The sequence below is a fragment of the Papio anubis genome, chromosome 18 (assembly GCF_008728515.1).
Source record: "Papio anubis isolate 15944 chromosome 18, Panubis1.0, whole genome shotgun sequence".
Classification (NCBI taxonomy): domain Eukaryota; kingdom Metazoa; phylum Chordata; class Mammalia; order Primates; family Cercopithecidae; genus Papio; species Papio anubis.
This window is the reverse complement of record NC_044993.1, coordinates 5,709,824-5,728,903: the sequence shown is the minus strand read 5'-3', so window position 1 is coordinate 5,728,903 and position 19,080 is coordinate 5,709,824. Positions and strand designations below refer to the sequence as shown.

The following is a 19,080-nucleotide window of genomic DNA, read 5'->3' as shown; positions in this document are numbered from 1 at the left end:
GAGGCTTGGAGAACTCACACACTTGCCTCAAGTCTCATTTATGGGAAGCAGCAGGGCTGGGGCTTGAACACAGGGCCATGCACCTCAGGGTCTTTGCACCTGCCATGCCCGCTGCCTGGATATGCCTTTACTTCTCTCTGCAAGAGAACTCCTTTTCATCCTTCCAGTCTTGACTAGGATGTCAGCTGCTCAGGGAGGGCCTCCCTGCCCCCCACCCTACACAAGCCGTTCTCATCACTCATCACTTGCTTTTATTTTCTTCATAGCACTCACCACTGCGTGGGGGTTATCTTGTTTGTTCATTTCTTTCCTGTTTGTGTCACATCCCCACTCCCCCTTAGAATGCAAAGTCCAAGGGAGCAGCGACCTTGTCTTTGACCTCTCTGAGTCTCAGTACCCAGCACATGGCAGATGCTCAGTAACTATTTACTTACTAAATGAATGGAAAATTTCCGCCATCACTTTGGAAGCTATCAGCTTTTGATCCAGTTGAGGCGGGCGGGGAGGCGGGGTGGGTGGGAAGAAGAAGAAAGGGAGAGAGAAAATAAAGATGGTAACCTTTTTGAGCAGGGAGGGCATGTATTTTGCAGTGAATACATGTGCTGCTCCTGAGTCTGCTGTCCCTTCCCTTCGCTTCCCCCACTCCTGCTCTGCAGGACATCACAAAGGGACTGCCTCTTGCAAGCAGTGTGTCCCTGGCTCTCCTTCTGTCACTAGGCTCAGCCAATAGGCAGCATTGTGGGGAGGCTGAAGGGGAGGAAGAGGGAAGCCAGAGCATTTCTCCCCACCTCTCTGGACAGGTCTCCCCTTGGATGGGGTTTCCCAGGGGCCATGTACCCTCCATGGCCCCAGCTTTACCGGGCAGGCTACTGTGACCCCAGCTTCCTCCTGTAGCCCTAGATCCTGGCTGGTAGAAATGCCCCCTCCTCTGTTTGTTGCTCGCCCTGCAGATGGGGTAGCACTTCTTGCCATTCATCTCTGGGTTGCCTGGTCACCCCTTTTATGGTTTCTTGGCCCTTCTCTTCCTTGTATAGCCAATTCTCTGCATCTCCTTTGTTTTCAATATCCAAGGTTGTTTCCATTTTCCCACTGATTAATAAAAAACCTGTGCCTTTGTTATTAGAAGAATGAAAATATAGGCCAGGTGCAGTGGCTCATACCCATAATCCCAGCACTTTGGGAGGTCAAGCGGGGGGTGGATCATCTGAGGTCAGGAGTTCGAGACCAGCCTGGCCAACACAGTGAAACCCTGTCTCTCCTAAAAATACAAAAATTAGCCGGGCGTGGTGGTGGGAGCCTGTAATCCCAGCTACTTGGGAGGGTGAGGCAGGAGAATCGCTTGAACCCGGGAGGTGGAGGTTGCAGTGGGCTGATATCGTGCCACTGCACTCCAGCCTAGGTGACAAGAGCAAAACTCCATCTGAAAAATAAATAAATAAAATAAAAAATAAGCGTTAGAGAAACCATGGGAAGCCGGTTCTTGAGGAAGGGGAGAGGCTGAGCAGGTGCGTGGGCCTGGGCGGGGGCTGTCACCTTTCCCACAGGCCTGCTGTGTGTGAGCCCCGCATGCCTGGCCGGCCAGCGGCTGGGAGCTTGAGTTCCAGATTTATGTGCCCGTCACACTGTGATTTATTATCGGACAGCTTGTTTTTGCAAGCGATAGATTTATTTGCACCAGGAGCTGCATAATAAGGATCAAGGACTCTTTCTTTCTCTTTTATTTTTTTAAACTCCTGCCATGCTAACGTGTTCCCCAAGGTCCCTGCCAGGAAGGGCATCAGAGAGCTCAGTGTGCTCTGCTGTCCCATGGATCACTCCAAGCTGTCACTGACCTCCAGGAAGGAAGAAGGAGGGGTTCCATGAGGAGTCTCCATGCAGGTCGTGACAGTGCGGTCCATGGTTGAATGGCATCAAGTTGAGCTCCTGATCTCTCTTGGGTGGGCTCCTGGCTCTGGATGGCTGTGGATCATCAGGCAGGTCAGTGTCCTCAGCTCTTAGGTAACAAGGGATATTCCCAGAAAAAGATGGCTCAGCTCAAGCTGAGGCTTCCCTTCCCTGCCAGGGCAGCTCTGTCACTGTTCTCCGGAAAGCAGGTTGGCCAGGTGCATAAGTGGACCTGGGTTCACATCCCAGTCCCACCGGGTGGAATCAGGCAGTGTCTTCACCTCTCAGCCTCAGTTTTCTCTTCTGTTAAGTGGGGACACAATATAATATGTACCTCAAAGGGCTGGAAAGAGGATTAAGGAGAGACCTACAGGGTAGGGCACACAGTAGTTGCTCATGAAATATGAGTCACTTCATTCCCTTTTCCCTTTTCCCTTCTGCTTTCACAGCTGCTCATCAGTCCGGCTGGATGAGAACGTTGTGTGTATCAGTCAGGATGTATTTGGTGGTCAGCAACAAAAAGCTCAACTCAACTAGCTTAACTCTAAAGAAGATTAGTTTGTCCCATGTAGCAAGAAGTCCAGAGGTAGGCTGGCTCCGAGACTGACTAAATTCAACAGCTCATCGATGTCACCAAGGACTCAGGGTCGTCCCCCTGCCCCCTGGCCTGTCCCCCCACTGCCAAACACCATCATTTCAGTGTTGGTCTCACACTCTGGCTTTCCTCACAGTCACAGAGTGGCTGCTGCAGATCTGGGCATCGTATCCCTACTGAGTAAAGTCCAGATGTGTACCTGAACCATCATTTTCCTGCATCTCTGAGATATGAGGACCACTTTCCCAGAAGCTGCTAACCTGACATCCCTCCCACCTCATTGGTCCAAATCGGACGACAGACTGATTCCTGAACCAATCACCAATAAGAGGGGGAAGGAATACCTGGTTGGCTGTTGGGCTATCAGCTGCCATCACCACTAAGGAGGGGCTGGCTTTGAAACCCTGCTGCCATTGCCCTTCAATTTCTCCACTCATCTCTGGATCCAGCAAGAGCCTTCCTGCTCCTCAAGACCCTCATGAGTTTCCAGTCCAGCAGGTATTAGGACCAGGGGCAGGTGTCCGGGAAATTCCTTCCACCACGGCCTCCACTTACGTGACTGGCCAGCTTCCTCTCCTCTGTGGGTTTACAAGTCACCCCCTGGACACCGCTCCTTCCCACCCTGTCTTAAGGGGGTTTTCCAATTCCCTAACATGTCTCAAGTCACTTTCCCAGGCTTTCTTAGGCTTTTGTGTCCTTACAGCATCGGTCTTCATGATCTTTGCCTTCCGACTGATGGCCCCCTTCATGACGGAGGGATCCCACTCACATTTTGTCCAGGTCACCTCGCCTACCAGGACCCCTACCCCTCATCACCAGGGCCCGCCGTGGGGCATCCCCAGAAACACAGGTGGAGCTGGTGTGTAGGAAGGTGGGAAGCAGTTACTTTTCTGGAAAGTTGGTGTCCTCTGGGAAGAGCTTGTGAAATTGCAAGCCCACCTCCTGGGAGACGCATCAGCACAGGGGGATGGTCTGACATCCAGCTTTTCTGGACTTAGAGTTGGTTATTTGTTAATGACGTTCCTGGCAAGTGACAGCTTTGAATGGTTCTGCCTGGATCAGCTTTTATGAAGCCAACACTAACATCTTCCTGGATTGTCTGACTTTGACCCACTGCAGAGGACCTTGAGCCCCCAACCAGCCCACCACAGCGGGGTGGGGAGGATTAGTGATGGACTGACAGAAGTGATGACATTGGGGGGCTGACACTTAGTTTCCCTGCCCTGACTTGGGGTGTGGGGCGTGGAGTCCTCAAATCAGTTTCTGCTAGCCAGGTCCTTTTACTTTCTACCTTATTTTTCATTGAAGTAAAACTCAAAAAGTTACTCATTGTAAGCTGGGCACCGTGGCTCCCACCTGTAATCCCAGCACTTTGGGAGGCCAAGGCGGGCGGATCACTGGAGGCCAGGAGTTTGAGACCAGCCTGGCCAACATGGCAAAACCCCATCTCTACTAAAAATACAAAAATTAGCCAGGTGTGGTGGCGCGTGCCTGTAATCCCAGCTACTATACTCAGGAGGCTGAGGTAGGAGAATCGCTTGCGACCGGGATGGGGAAGCTGCAGTAAGCCGAGATCACAGCACTGCACTCCAGCCTTGGCGAGACAGAGTGAGACTCCATCTCCAAAACAAAAAGTTCACTGTTGGAAAGTGTAAAATTCAATGGCATTTAGTACATTTGCAGTGTTGTGCTGCTGCAGATGCGGGGGCCAGGCCAACCAGGTCTGGGAAGTGTGATGTCAGGAAGTGGATGACCCTCAGGTTGCTGGGTGTCTGAGGAGGTCCCTGCAAAGTCAGGGCAGGAGCACCCACGCATGCATTCGGTGAACGTTCTCTGAGCTACTGTGTGTGCTAGGTGCACGGTAGATGAGAAGGAAAACAAAAACAAGAAAAAAAAGACTCAGTCCCTGTCCTTAGGGTGCCCACCGTCCCGTGGCAGAGTCAGGCACTGACAGAAAAAAATGTCACTTCCACCTTCGGGGTTGCACAGGTACTGTCAAGCAGTGGGACAAGGGGCTATGAAAGTCTTTTCTAGGGGAACTGAGCTGGCCTGGAGATCAGGGAACATTTCCAGGAGAAAGGGACCAACTGTCTTGCTAAGGGCTGAGATATGTGAAAGTTTTAACAATGTTTTCAGCAAAGAACATAGGGAAGAGTGCCCTGGGGAGCGAGAACGGCGTACGCAAAGGCTGTGTGGCGAAGAGTGCATGGTGAGTAGGCACACGGAGAGGGTCATTGTGCTGGGCTGGGAGGAGCGAGAGGGAGCACCGAGCGGGTGGGGGCAGGTTGGGGAGGGGCCAGATTTGTTGGGCCTCCTGGCCCTGGCTGCTTAGTAGAATCATGGGTGAGCTTTGGAACGAACCGGTTGGGATGTGACTGAGTCGGGTTCTGATTCACTCGGTGTGGGGTGAGCCCGGCTGTGGGTGTTGTGGAAACACACCTGCTGCAGGTGATGTCAGTGTGCAGCCAGGCTGAAAAAGGCTGCGTCTTTCAAGGCCTTTGTCCTAAGAAGGCAGGGGCAAGGTTTTCAGCGTGGGAGGTGGGAGAGTGGGGGCGGGTCTCACAATCAGATTTGCTTTTGGAGGAAAAATGAAAACAAATGACTGAGCCACAAGCCCTGCTTTAGGGGTCATCCAGGTCCTGAGCTTACAATCAAGAGAAGAGCAGCAGAGGCCCAGCCCCTGCAGCTGGAGCGGGGCTGCGTCTGCTGAAGTTCTGGGCCTGGGTTTGGTCGGGGGAAGGGCGGCAAGGCCAGCCCGGCTTTTGGACTCACGCACTCCTGGTTTCCCGGCGTCCTACTGCGTGAAGGACGACCATGTTTTCCTGCAGCAACCCCACATGGCAGAATGAAGCAGGGAGGCCGTGCTGACCCGAGCCCAGGGCTCAGTTTCTGGGTGGCCTGGCTGTGGGTGGGGCGCCCTGTGGGGGCGGGAGAGGGAGAAGAGCAGGCTCTTTGGAGTGTGAGGAAGCGACCCGGAGTCCCCCGCCTGGGAGGACTGTGTGGGAAGGGGGAGAGGACCATAAGTGAAGGTCAGTAACAGGGCAGCAGGGATGAAGTGGGGTCGAGGTCTGGCTCTCTAAGAAGGCAGCCCCAGGGAACATCTGTTTCCATTCACAGCCTGGAGCGGGGCTGGGCGGGGCCCGCCTAAATGCCAGTTGTGCAATGGGAGGGGCCTTTCCCATATCCCTGCTCCCTGCTCTTTGCAAAGGCCACAGTGAGGAGGGAACCGCTGTGAACTAGGCACCTTCTAAGTGCTGAGGGCCTTTGGGCTGATCTACACTGTCTCATTTAATTTTCCGGACTTCCTGGCTCAGAGGGTGTGAAGGCTGGCCTCAAGTCACACAGCACAGTGTTTGGATCCAGGGCTGATTCCTCCCATAGACACAGCAGGCACAGTGTCCAGGGTCCGTGAGACTTGGAGGGGCCCAGGAAGGTGTTTTAATTTTTCTAAAATAGGGGGGGAAAAAAGAATACAATCCAGCTTGTATTATTCATCTTTTAAATCAATGCACCTGTAAAAAATGATTGTGAATGTATTTTTTTTCAGTAGAGAAAGGGGCCTGCAAAGGCAGAAGCGCTAGGGCTGGTCACCTAATGTGCCTCTGTTTGGATGGTGCCATCCTACCACTCAAGCAAGGCCCAAACCTAGGGTCTGCCGGCCTCTTCCTTCCTCTCCTCCCCAAGGCCAGAGGGCTGTAGCCCTTCTCTTGCCTTCGGCTCCATGATCCCTCCAGCTAGGTCAAATCCCTTACTCTGTGCCCGTACTGCACCTGACCTTCCTATAGTAAGCGTATCATGTAAGGGTTTCAAGCACAGGTTCTGAACCCCAGTGTCTGGGTTCGAATCCAGCTCTGCCACTGATGAACTGTGCTCAGTTGACAAATTCTTAATCTCTCCGACTCTCATCCCTTGTCTGTGAAGTGCGGATGGTAGGAGAACCTACTTCTCAGAGTTTTGACGGATGAATGGTGAATGTTTTAAAACCACTTGATTGTTAGTCTAAGACTCAGTTTCCTTATCTGTAAAATGGGGGTGATGATAGTGCTCACCTAGAAGAGTTGTAATAGGTTAAATGAGTGAATGTTCTTATTTTGTTTTATTTATTTATTTTTTGAGACAGAGTCTTGCTCTGTTGCCCAGGCTGGAGTGCGGTGGCACAATCTTGGCTCACTGCAAACTCTGCCTCCTGGGTTCAAGTGATTCTCCTGCCTCAGCCTCCTGAGTAGCTGGGACTACAGGCGCCCACCACCACACCTGGCTCATTTTCGTATTTTTAGTAGAGAGGGGGTTTCACTGTGCTGGTCAGGCTGGTCTCGAACTCCTGGCCTCATGTGTTCTGCTCCCCTCAGCCTCCTAAAGTGCTGGGATTACAGGCGTGAGCCACCATGCCCGGCTAGAGTGATTATTTTTAAAGCCCTCAAAACCATGTGTGGCACGAAATGGTACCATCTGAGTGATTATTAAAAATACTGATTCACATCTGGCCCCTCCGTGTGGCAGTGAGCCTTAGAGGGGCTGTGGCTGGGCCTGGTTTTACTCTCCTTGGTGTCCTCAGGCATGACACATAGTAAGTACTCACATACTTGAATGAACGAATGAGTGTACTCTGCTCCTCCTCCTGCCAGTATGTTTCTCTCTGCTGGAAGTCATTCACATTTTAGTGTGAAGTGTGAATTAATGCTGCCTGTCCCCTTTGCATGATCTGATCACTATGGAAAAAAGGTTCTATCTCCCTGGGAAAGGAATGTGAGGCCTCAGTGACCAGGTCGGGGCATTTTATTGGCAGTAAGGATGTTTTCCTGGACTCTACACCTAGGAGCATGTCCTCTGCTTCCTTAAAGCAAGGCATCGAAGCACTTGTGCCCTTTATATTTTTAAAGATAACAACCAGGCACGGTGGCTCACACCTGTAATCCTAGCACTTTGGGAGGCCAAGGTGGGCGGATCACCTGAGGTCGGGAGTTCGAGACCAGCCTGACCAACATGGAGAAATCCCATCTCTACTAAAAATACAAAATTAGCCAGGCTTGGTGGCACTTGCCTGTAATCCCTGCTACTTGGGAGACTGAGGCAGGAGAATCGCTTGAACCCAGTAGGCGGAGGTTGTGGTAAGCTGAGATCATGCCATTGCACTCTAGCCTGGGCAACAGAGTGAGATTCTATCTCAAAAATCATAATAATAAAAATAAAATAAAACAAATAAATAAATAAATATAACATTTTCCTCCTTTTTCTGAGAGACAGAAGCCTTTGGCCGGCAGCACAGGTCAAACGCCAGCTCAGAGGAGACGAGAGGCCCAGCCAGTTCCAAGGCCTTCCCAGAGGAAACCTCGTCCACAGATCCGCAGGAAGTTGCAGTAATGAGTTGGTGAGTCCCCAGGAGGACTGCCCGCTAAGTTGGGATCAAGTTCAGGCTGCCAGAGCTCAGATAAACTAGAAGGGCCTCTGCCACTTGGGACATAAAGTTCTGAGCCTGGCGGGAAGCCGGGAAGGGGTGGTGGCCCTGAAATCATGATGGCACGCAAGCCCTGGGGAGCAACCTCAGGCCCCAGCTGGGAGCATCCAGCCCGGCTGTCAGGCTGCAGTCCTGCCTTGTCACTGATCAAAGGAAAGCAGTTGGTTTCCCTGGCAGATTTGTTCTGTGTTTATTTGTCTTCTTGGAGCTTTTCTCCTCGCACACAGGACCCGCAGTACTGCTGTGTTCTCTAAGTAGTTACCTTTCTTGTGTCAAAGGCTTCAGGAGGTGATTTTATAAGTTAATGTTTGCAAGAAATTAACTGAAGAGTCACTGCTCGGCATCCTGGGTCCCTGTCATCTGAACACCGCTGCGGAGTGGATAGCTCAATTGAAGGACATTTATTGAGTGCCTCATGTGTGCCAAGCCCTGTGTATATTGAGGAAAGCACTTTGGAGTTCAGTCACTAGCTCGGACTTTGGAAAATGCACCTAAATTCTGTGGCCTTCCATTTCTTTATAGAACAGGGATCATTCCTGACGGGGCCAGGATGATGACATTGATTCTGTCCATCGGTCTGGGACTTACTGAGGGCTGATGCCACCCAGTCCCTGTGCAAGGCGCTGGGTTGCAGGCAGTAAAATATGCAGATACTTGACCTTGCAGCGCCTATATCCCGCTTGTGGGTTTAGGACCTTCCTCCTTTTTTTTAAAATTTTTAATCATTTACTTATTTATTTTTAACAGAGTCGCCCAGGCTGGAGTGCAGTGGGGCCATCTTGGCTCACTGCAACTCCACCTCCCACGTTCAAGCAATTCTTCTGCCTCAGCCTGCCAAGTAACTGGGACTGCAGGTTCCCACCACCACACCCAGCTAATTTTTGTATTTTTCATACAGATGGGGTTTCCCCATGTTGGCGAGGCTGGTCTTGAACTCCTGACTTCAAGTGATCTGCCCACCTCAGCCTCCCAAAGTACGACCTTCCTCTTGATGCTGTAACAAATGACCATAAACTTAGTGACATGGATGGAGCTGGAGGCTATGATCTTAAGTGACCTAACGCAGGAACAGAAAACCAAAGACCACATGTTCTCACTTCCAAGTGGAAGCTAAACATTGACTAAAAGTGATTGTAAAGATGGGAATGATAGACACTGGGGACCACTAGATGGGGTAGGGAGGAAAAGGGGGAATGGGCTGAAGAACCACCCGTTGGGTGCTCTGCTTATGGCCTGGGTGATGGGATCATTGGGATCTGAAGCCTCAGCATCATGTAATTTACCAATTGTGAACTCAACAAGTTCACAAGTCTATGATTTCACAGTTCTGTTGATTAGAAGTCCTATCTGAGTCCCGCTGGGGTAAACTCTGGGGGTTTGCAGGGCTGTGCTCCCTCTGAGGTTCTAGGGGATCACTTCCCTTGATTTTTCCAGCTTCCAGAGGCCGCCTGCATTCCTTGGCTCTTGGTCCCTTCCTCCATCTCCAAAGCCACAGCATCCGTGTCAAATCAACTTTCCCTTGACTTCCACCCCCACCCGACTTCCACCGCTCATCTCCTTCTCTGACTCTTACTCTCTACTTCCCTCTTATAACGACCCTCGTGATTACATTGGTCCCACCCAGATAATCCAGGATATTCTCCCCATCTCAAGATCTTTGATTTAATCCCTTCTGCAAAGTCCCTTTTGCCAGGCAAGGCCACATGGTCACAGATCCTAGGGATTCGGATGTGGACATCTTTTAAGGGCCCATGATTCTGACTACCACGGGGAAAGAGACAATCAGTGATAAACATAATAAGTACATTATGGAAAAAGAAAGCAGGACAAAGCGGGTTGGGAATTTACAGTGGTGTAAAAGAGGCAGATGGTGATTTTAAAAACTCAGTTGGGGTAAGCCTCATTGAGAAAGCAAAATTGGAGCACAGACTGGAAGGAATTGAGGGACCAGCTAAGCAGGTGTCTGGAGAGACAGCAACTGGGGGGCTGTGCAAAGGCCCTGGGGTGGAAGCTGTCAAGGAAGAAGCTATAGCAGAGCAAGCACGGTGGAGAGAAGTGTAGATGGTGATCTCAAGAGCCCAGCACTGTGCCAGGCATATAGTAAATGCTCACTAAAAGAGGTTCCTGTCCATGTCCCCAAGAAAGCTTCAGAGATGGACAACACTCAGCCCTGTCCTCAAAAGTTTATGGTCAAGTGAGGACAGAGGAACATGTACAACCGTCTTCTACATACTATTCATTCAACACTCACGACAACCCTGTGAGACAGGTATGCTACTCCCATGTTACAGATGAGTCACCCAAAGAACAGAGAGGGCAGGTCACTTGCCCAAGGTCATACAGCTGGGAGGTGTCAGAGCAGGTATCTACACCCAAGCAGGCTGGCTCCAGAGTCTGTGTTCTTCTTTTTTAAAATTTCAACTTTTATTAAGATTAAAGGGTATATATGTGCAGATTTGTGACGTGGGTAAATTACATGCTGCTGAGCCTTGGGGTACCAGTGCCCAACGGGTGACTCTTCAGCCCATGTCCACTTTCCCCCCTCTCCCATCTACTGGACTCCAGTGTCTGTTGTTTCCATCTTTATGTTCATATGTATGCAATGTTTCGCTCCTGTTTACAAGTGAGAACGTGTGGTGTTTGGTTTTCTGTTCCTGCATTGGGCCACTTAGGATAATGGCCTCTACCTCCATCCATTGGAGCCCTTGCTGCAAAGGGCATGATTTTGCTGTTTGTTATGGCTGTACAGTATTCCATGGTGTACAGATACCACGTTTTCTTTATCCAGTCCGCTGCTGATGAGCACTCAGGTTGATTCCATGTCCTTGCCATTGTGAATAGCACTGTGTAACAAACATGTGAGTGCACTTGTTTTTATGATAGAATGAATTACTGTCCTTTGGGGATTGAATCTTAGAGAGGGATTTTGATATCTCAGACCAGCACCACTTAGTAGAAACTTAAGGCAAGCCACATGTGTAATTGTAAATTTTCTAGTAGCCATGTGAAACAGGTATGAAGCTGGGTGCAGTGGCTCATACCTGTAATCCCAGCACTTTGGGAGGCTGAGGTGGGTGTATGGCTTGAGCCCAGGAGTTCAAGATCAGCCTGGGCAAAATAGTGAGACCCCATCTCAAAAAAGAAACAGGTACAGTTAATTTAATACCATACTATATTTAACCCAATATAGCATAAACATTAACAGTTGAATGCACAACCAACATAAAAACTCCTAATGAAATGTTGGCATTTTTTTCTTGTCTCCAGCCAACAATAGATGTTAGCAAGGCTGTGGAGAAAAGGGAACACCAAGGCAGGAGAATTGCTTGAACCCGGGAGGCAGAGGTTGTAGTGAGCTGTGATTACGCCACTGCACTCCAGCCTGGGCGACAGAGCGAGATCCACTGTGGGTGGGAAGGCAAACTAGCTCAGCCACTGTGGAATGCAGTTTGGAGATTTCTCGAAGAACTTAAAGTAGAACTACCGTTCAACCCAGCAATCACACGACTGGGAACATGCCCAAAGGACAGTAATTCATTCTGTCATAAAGACACATGCGCTCCTATGTCTTCCAAATCTGGTCTGCATTTTATTCTTATGACAGATCTCAATTCGGACCAACCGTGTTTCACAGGGAAGTACAGTCAGAGAGTGACAGCCACATCGAGCCATCAAGCAGGCAGATGAAATGTGTTATGCATGACTCTTCATTCCACAATCTTTTCTTTTGTTTTGTTTTGTTTTTTTTTTTTGTTTTTTTTGAGACGGAGTCTCGCTCTGTCGCCCAGGCTGGAGTGCAGTGGCCGGATCTCAGCTCACTGCAAGCTCCACCTCCTGGGTTTACGCCATTCTCCTGCCTCAGCCTCCCGAGTAGCTGGGACTACAGGCGCCCGCCACCTCGCCCAGCTAAGTTTTTGTATTTTTTAGTAGAGACGGGGTTTCACCGTGTCAGCCAGGATGGTCTCGATCTCCTGACCTCGTGATCCGCCTGTCTCGGCCTCCCAAAGTGCTGGGATTACAGGCTTGAGCCACCGCGCCCGGCCCATTCCACAATCTTTATTGAATGTCTGCTTTGTACCAGGCGCTGCTTAGGCATCGGCGATTCCAAAGCGAACAAACAGATCCCCAAAAGCTGCCCCCTTGGGGCTGACATCCTAGTGTGGAGACATAGACAACAAACACAGAAAGCAAAGTCAGTAAAATACAGAATCTGTCAGGTGGAGATGAGCGTGAAGAAGCATAAAACCGAGAGGGGCAGCGTGAGTCCCAGTGGTATGGAAATGGTGGTTTTCAATCCCGGGGTCAGAGAGGACCACAGCAAGAAAATGACACGTGAGCAAAAGTCTGGAGGAGGTGATGGGCGAGGAGTGCCGCAGCTGGGTGGAAAAGCATTCCAGGTGGAGGGCGCTGCAGGGGCACAGGGCTGGCGCCTTGCCCAGCAAGAATGCTGAGAGAGGGCATTTAGAACCTCATCTACCCAGAGGGGGGGGAGTCATACTCTTGGCAGAAATGGGGCCACCCAGGGATTGAGAGAGAGAGAGAAAGGCAGGAAATGGGCCAAGACTGTAACATCAACCGGAAACGCCTACCTTTTAAGGGGAAGGTGGAGGAGATGGAGGATGAGCAAAAACCACTTGGGAGGCGTTGGCTGCCTTAGGAGAGTGTGAGACCCCAGGTTCCAAGGAGCAGGAAGTTTCTCAAATGGAACCTGGGCCAAGGGTGGCACTCTGCCTGGGCAACAGGGTGAGGGTAGAGGAGGACCAAGAGGTGGTGGCGCAGAACGCTCATCTCCTAACAGCAAGCTTGTGCTAAGCCTAGATCGTCGCGTAAGTGCAGCTGGACCTCGTGGCAAACCTGCAGGTAGGTTCTGGCTCCTTAACCCTGTTTCACAGATGAGAAAACAGAGGCACAGAGATGGGGCACGACCTGTTCTAGGTCGTCCTGGTAGGGTAGCAGCTCCAAATCGCCTATGTGGGTGACTCCTGGCTTCTAAATAAACAGCCTCACCCTGCAGGGAGGGGCATTGAGACTGTGTCCCAAAAAGCTGAAAGAAGAGGCAGTACAGCACCCTGGACAAGGCCCCCATAAGGGCTCAGCCAGTAGTTTCCCGATGAAGAAATGAACGAATATTCTAGAATCTAGGGTAAGGTAATGACCAGGGCTGGCCCCAGTGGGAGGCAAAGGAGGCATCTAGGGTCTAAAATGTAAAAAGACTCTCACTCTTGGGTTCCTGCATTTACAGGACTCTGATGGTGAACTTAAATTTTGCATTGCTCACTGGGCAAGTGTCTTAACCACTCTGTGTATGGGGCCCTAGACAGCACCTGCTTATAAAGCTAATAGGAGACCTAAATGCATTAAAATGCAGGAAGTGCTTCAAACATTGTCTAACCCACAGACTAGATGGTTTTTAAGTTGTTTGTTTGTTTGTTTCGTTTTGTTTTGTTTTGTTTTGATATAGGGTCTTGCTCTGTGACCCAGGCTAGAGTACAGTGGTACGGCTCACTGCAACCCCTGCCTCCCGGGTTCAAGTGATTCTCCTGCCTCGGCCTAAGAAGTAGCTGGGATTACAGGCATGTGCCACCATGCCTGGCTAATTTTTGTATTTTTAGTAGAGACAGGGTTTCACCATGCTGGGCAGGCTGGTCTCAAACTCCTGATCTTAAGTGTTCTGCCCGCCTTGGCCTCCCAAAGTGATCACGGCTCACTGCAGCCTCAACCTCCCAAGCTCAGGTGATCCTCCCATCTTAGTCTCCCAGGTAGCTGGGACTACAGATGTGCATCACCATGCCTGGCTACTTTATTTTTATTTTTATTTTTTTGTAGAGATGGGGTCTCACTATGTTGCCCAGACTGGTCTTGAACTCCTGGGCTCAAGGGATCCTCTGCCTCCCTAAGTGCTAGGATTACAAGTGTGAGCCACTGCACCTGACCTACACGGACTGTATCTGTTTGCTACTATTGTCATTCACCAAAAGGCTGAGAGGGGTTGATGGTACCTGCCCAGGGCATTCTTTTTTTTTTTTTTTTGAGACAGTCTCGCTCTGTCACCCAGGCTGGAGTGCAGTGGCCGGATCTCAGCTCACTGCAAGCTCTGCCTCCTGGGTTTATGCCATTCTCCTGCCTCAGCCTCCCGTGTAGCTGGGACTACAGGCGCCCGCCACCTCGCCCGGCTAGTTTTTTGTATTTTTTAGTAGAGACGGGGTTTCACCGTGTTAGCCAGGATGGTCTCGATCTCCTGACCTCGTGATCCACCTGCCTCGGCCTCCCAAAGTGCTGGGATTACAGCCTTGAGCCACCACGCCCGGCCTGCCCAGGGCATTCTAAAGGCTGTGCTGGCCAGGGGGTGGGGAGTGAGGGTCTCTAGGGACGGAGGAACTGACCTTTCTCGAGCACTCACTCTGTGCAAGTGTTGGGCACGGCTGGCACCCTCTCCTGTAGCCCCACATCAACCTCATGAGGCAGGTGCTTTCCCATGCCCCTTTTACAGATGAAAGAACTGAGGACTGTGAGCAAGAGGCTTTCCAGCGTCTCACAGAGGCTGAGCTGGGATCAGGCAGCTGCGTCAAGCCTAGTGCTTGGGTCCCTTCTGCTTCACCTAGGAGGTGCCACAGGGTCTGACCTACCTGGGTTCCAGCCTCCTCTCTGCTGCTGTTGCATGACCTCAGGCAGCCCCCTCTGTTTCCTCATCTGTAAATTGGGCATCAAAACAGTATCTGTTTTGGGGCCAGGTGCAGTGGCTCACGCCTGTAATCCCAGCACTTTGAGAGGCAGAGGCGGGCAGATCATTTAAGGTCAGGAGTTTGAGACCAGCCTGGCCAGCATGGTGAAACCCAGTCTCTACTAAAAATACAAAAATTAGTCAGGCGTGGTGGCACATGCCTGTAATCCCAGCTACTTGGAAGGCCGACACAGGAGAATCGCTTGAACCCGGGAGGCAGAGGTTGTAGTGAGCTGTGATCACGCCACTGCACTCCAGCCTGGGCGACAGAGCGAGATCCATCTCAAAAAACAAAACCAAACAAAAAACCAGTATCTGTCTTGGAAGTGCTGAGAACAGACAAGGGAATATACAGTTTGTGAAATGTTGAGCCCACTGTGCTACATTCCTGTAAAACACACACGTGCACACATGCACATACACGTTCACACACATGCACACATGCAGATACACAGGCTGACAGTGACAGCACACTTCTGTGTGTGAAATGCTTCATGTGCTCAATTTCATTTAAATCTCACAAGAAACACACGCTATGAGGAACGACCCACAGGCCCACATCAGAGAGGAGGACCCTGGGGGGTGCAAGGGTGGGAGATGTCTCTTCACAGCTGCACCTTTGGCCAGTCCCCGTCCAGCAGCCTCTTCCAAAGGACATTTTATGGGCAGATCGTTTGTCAGCCCAGCTTGAAATGTGAACAAGGTAACAGCCGAGCCCCCATCCATCCTGCTGCACTCCCCTGCATGTCCAGCCCCAAGCCCTGCCTCAAGCACACCTCCTCGGGAGGAGACCGCCCCAGCCTGCAAGGAAGTGCTCATTATGGAGAGTGGAGAGTGACAGGCCACTCCCGGCCACGTCTCCAAGCAAGCCGGTGCCCCCTCCTCCTGCTGCCACCGCCCACTGAGCTGCCTGGACTGCAGACGCCCTGGTCAGAGTCTCTGGGGCCAGATGTTATAGGGCAAGCTAAAAATAACCGGGCAGGCCAGCCACCATCGAGGAAGGGGCATGTGCTGGACGCGGACACATGATCCGAGGGACTCTGCTGGGTGGAACTAAGGAAGTCCAGCAGGCTGTGCACGCTCCTGTCCCCACTCGCAGGCCCACGCGGCGAGGGGGCCCCTCTTCTGTGTGCGTCTGGAAGGTTGCTGCCCAGTGAGGAAATGCCTTTAACCAGCGTGGGGCCGGGCAGCCGCAGGAGGCAGATCATCCAGGCTCTGTGCCTCTCGCTACTTCTGCTCCACGCCAGCTCTGCCAAGAATATCTGGAAACGGGCATTGCCTGCGAGGCTGGCCGAGAAATCCCGTGTAAGTGCCTGGGATGGGGAGACTGGGGCAGCCTCTGTGGGTGGGAGGCAGCCTTGAGGAGAGGTGATCCCTGGACACTGCCTTCTCCTGTAAGTGCTGTCCCAAAACGTGGCAGGGCAGGCGTCTTCCTATCCGTGTGTGTCTGAGTTGTGTGGTGGGCAGATGGGGTTCACCTCCCGAAAAGGACCCTTGCCTGTGAGTCAAGAGGCAAAAGACACATCACATGCGTGCAAAAGAATCGTGCCTCGCTTTTGCCTTATTACAAAAGTATACATGCTTCTGAAAGACAGCATCTAATTTCAGAGCCCCAGGACTTAAATGGAGCATTCCGTCTCCATGATCAGTACCAAATGTTTGTGAAATATACTTACGCATTCATGTGGTTGTTTATTCATTCTGCAAACAGAGTGAATACATTCTGCTAAACAGAATTTAGCAGAAACCGCTCTGGGGAAGGCACTGTCTGGGGTCCTGTGGGTGTAAGATGAAGGAGGTACCAGCCCCCATCCTCAAGGGTGGCGTGGCCGAGGTGCAGAGGCAGTTGGGTGACAAATGATGGCAGTACAAAGAGAAGGCGCAAGGCAGTGAGTGGCAAGAAACACACGCCCTGGGGCCAGCTGTCTTGGTGTGAATCTGGCTCTGCTGCTCATTAGCTGCGTGACTTCTCTCAGGCAAGCTGCTTGACATCTCTGAACCCCAGCGATCTCATCTGCAAAAGAGAGGGATGCACTCCTTCTCACAACTATGTCTGGGTCGCCACTGTTTACCAGGCACTGTCCTAGGCTGTGGGGATACAGACCTCAGATCTCTGCTTGGAGAACTCACTGGGGGGCTGGGGGCAGCAGAGAATAAATGAGAGAGATCTCATTTATTAGTGTGTGCAGCTTGCGAGTGCTGAGGAAGCAATAAAGTGGGAAGGGAACTAGGAGAGAGAATAGGGTGGAGGAGCCTATCATTTTTGCTTCCTCCCACTCCCCAGAGATCACAGATCCGCAGGGACAGAGTGAGCCAGGACACTGTCAGCACACAGAGGGATCGAGAAGGTAATGCTGGCACCCACAGCACCTGCGTGAGGATTAAATGACTCAGCAGGCAGAACGTCTTTGCAACAGAGCAAGCTGGCAGTACATCTTGGCAGCTTTCAATCAAATAATTGTGACTTTGGTTGGTGTTGCCTAACAGGGTAGCATGTAGGTTCCTTGGGGTAGGGCGGGATTCTGTTTCACTAGCGTGTGCCCCTGGTGCCTGCCATTAAGTTGGCACCTGGTACATTCTTGTGGATGAATTATGAGCAGATGCAGTTGTAGCAGGGGATGTGTGTGCAGCTCTTCCCCAGGAGAGTCGGACAGGGTTTTCAGGGTTGGGGACATTGGACCTGGGGCTTTAAAGGATAAATAGGAGTTTGCCAGCTGGAGAAGAGGAAAGGGAGAATGATTAATGACCCCAGGCACGGTGGGGTGTCTGAAACTGTACTGAGGCAAATCTGGGCCTCCAGTGCTCATAGTCTCCATGTTGGCCACGTGCTCGTGGTGGGAGACAGGAGGCCTCCAAGAGGTGGAGAGAGTAGTAGAGTGAAATGATGAGGCGCTTGGAGAAGGGAAAGCTCATGTGAGATGGTGTAGTCACCTAAGGCTTCCTGGAGGAGGTGGAGACCCTGACTGGAGCTCGGGGAAGGATTAGGAATTAGGAGGAGGAAGGACATTCCCGGAAGAAGGCTCAGCATGAGCCGAGGCTCACAGGCAGAAGTGGTGCATCTGAGAGCTGCTTGGGAGACCAGACCTGGCCAGAGGGGAGGCAATGAGGAAGGTGAAAGTCTCTTCTCAGATTGTATTGACTCCTCTGTGCTCTTCTCTGGTGCAACAGGATGATTTAACCCTCACCTGTAGTGCTTTGGTTCTACAACCACAGAGAGATTCCCAATATGTCATCTGATTTTATCTCCACCATGTCCCAAGATGTCATAGGAGCCAGCACCGTGACATCCACATAGGACGGTCGGGGTTGATGTGCACGTGGGATTCGGGGGAGTCTCTGAAACACAGGCCTGGGTGGGCTGCAGGAACTGATTCTCTTGTAGCCACCACTGGTCAGGATGCAAGTGCTTTGAATTGGCCCCGCGCTGAACTGAAACTCCCTGGTTATCAACAGTTATTGGCCTCCTTCCTCAGCGCCTAGACACAGGCGAGGTTTATGCAGAACAACTGTGCCGGCAGGGCGCGGTGGCTCACGCCTGTAATCCCAGCACTTTGGGAGGCCGAGGCAGGTGGATCACCTGAGGTCAGGAGTTCAAGACTAGCCTGACCAACATGGTGAAACCCCTTCTCTACTAAAAATACAAAATTAGCTGGGCGTGGTGGCACATGCCTGTAATCCCAGCTACTCGGAAGGCTGAGGTGGAAGAACTACTTGAACTTGGGAGGCGGAGGTTGCAGTGAACTGAGATCGCGCCATTGCACTCCAGCCTGGTCAACAAGAGTGAAACTGTCTCAAAAAAAAGAACAACTGTGCCTCACAGAGAGCCCTGGGCAAAGACAGGCTGTTGGCTGTGGCTCAGAGGACAGGGAGGGCTGGGAAGAGCGCCTGGCCTAGAACTCATCACAGCAACATCTCTAATGTGCTGTGCAATCTTGGACCACTCACTGCCCTTCTCTGGTCCTCAGTCCTCACCTGGGAAATGAAGATGGAGAACTTACAACTTTCATGGCCTTTTCGTTGTGATTCTAATTTCCACCAAAACACGTGACAGGGACTTTGGGGTGATAGGAAGCAGCCCTCACATGCTCAAAGTCGAGACTTCCCCATGAGGCACTACTTTCTGACCCTACGCTGAGTCAGACCTTCAGCCTGGGCTCTGTCCCTCAAGGGCTATGGGCTGGTCAGGGTGAGGAGACGCTGGGTGTGGGCTGAAGTTGGCTTGCACCCCCTCTGGAGAGCCAGTTTTGCTCCGCACAGCCATGATCACAGATTAAGTTATATAAACTTACAACTAAATCATTTATATTAAAAAGAAAGGAAAGAATTGGTTTTTTTTAAGACAGAGTCTCTTGATGTGATCTTAGTTCACTACAACCTCCACCTCCCCGGCTCAAGTGATTCTTGTGCCTAGGCCTCCTGAGTAGC

At 51.4% G+C, this 19,080-nt stretch overlaps 1 protein-coding gene and 1 long non-coding RNA gene across 5 annotated transcripts in view; both read left to right on the top strand.

Moving 5' to 3' along the window:
* The first annotated feature begins 1,476 nt into the window (after positions 1 to 1,476).
* LOC110742067 lies at positions 1,477 to 8,695 on the top strand. The gene is made up of 4 exons (XR_002519333.2): positions 1,477 to 1,977; positions 2,334 to 2,977; positions 4,616 to 4,688; positions 7,724 to 8,695. It is a non-coding gene; the product is annotated as an uncharacterized LOC110742067 (long non-coding RNA).
* Positions 8,696 to 14,897: 6,202 nt separating this feature from the next.
* Positions 14,898 to 19,080, top strand: part of WFDC1 (WAP four-disulfide core domain 1) — a 34,033-nt gene continuing 29,850 nt past the window's right edge. The window contains exon 1 of one of the 4 annotated variants that reach the window (XM_009196959.4): positions 14,898 to 15,960. In XM_009196959.4, the coding sequence (XP_009195223.2) occupies positions 15,817 to 15,960 (144 nt within the window). In that variant the 5' untranslated portion in view covers positions 14,898 to 15,816. The remainder of the gene's footprint in view (positions 15,961 to 19,080) is intronic. The other 3 variants (XR_641694.4, XM_009196960.4, XM_003917251.5) reach the window with 3 other exon arrangements.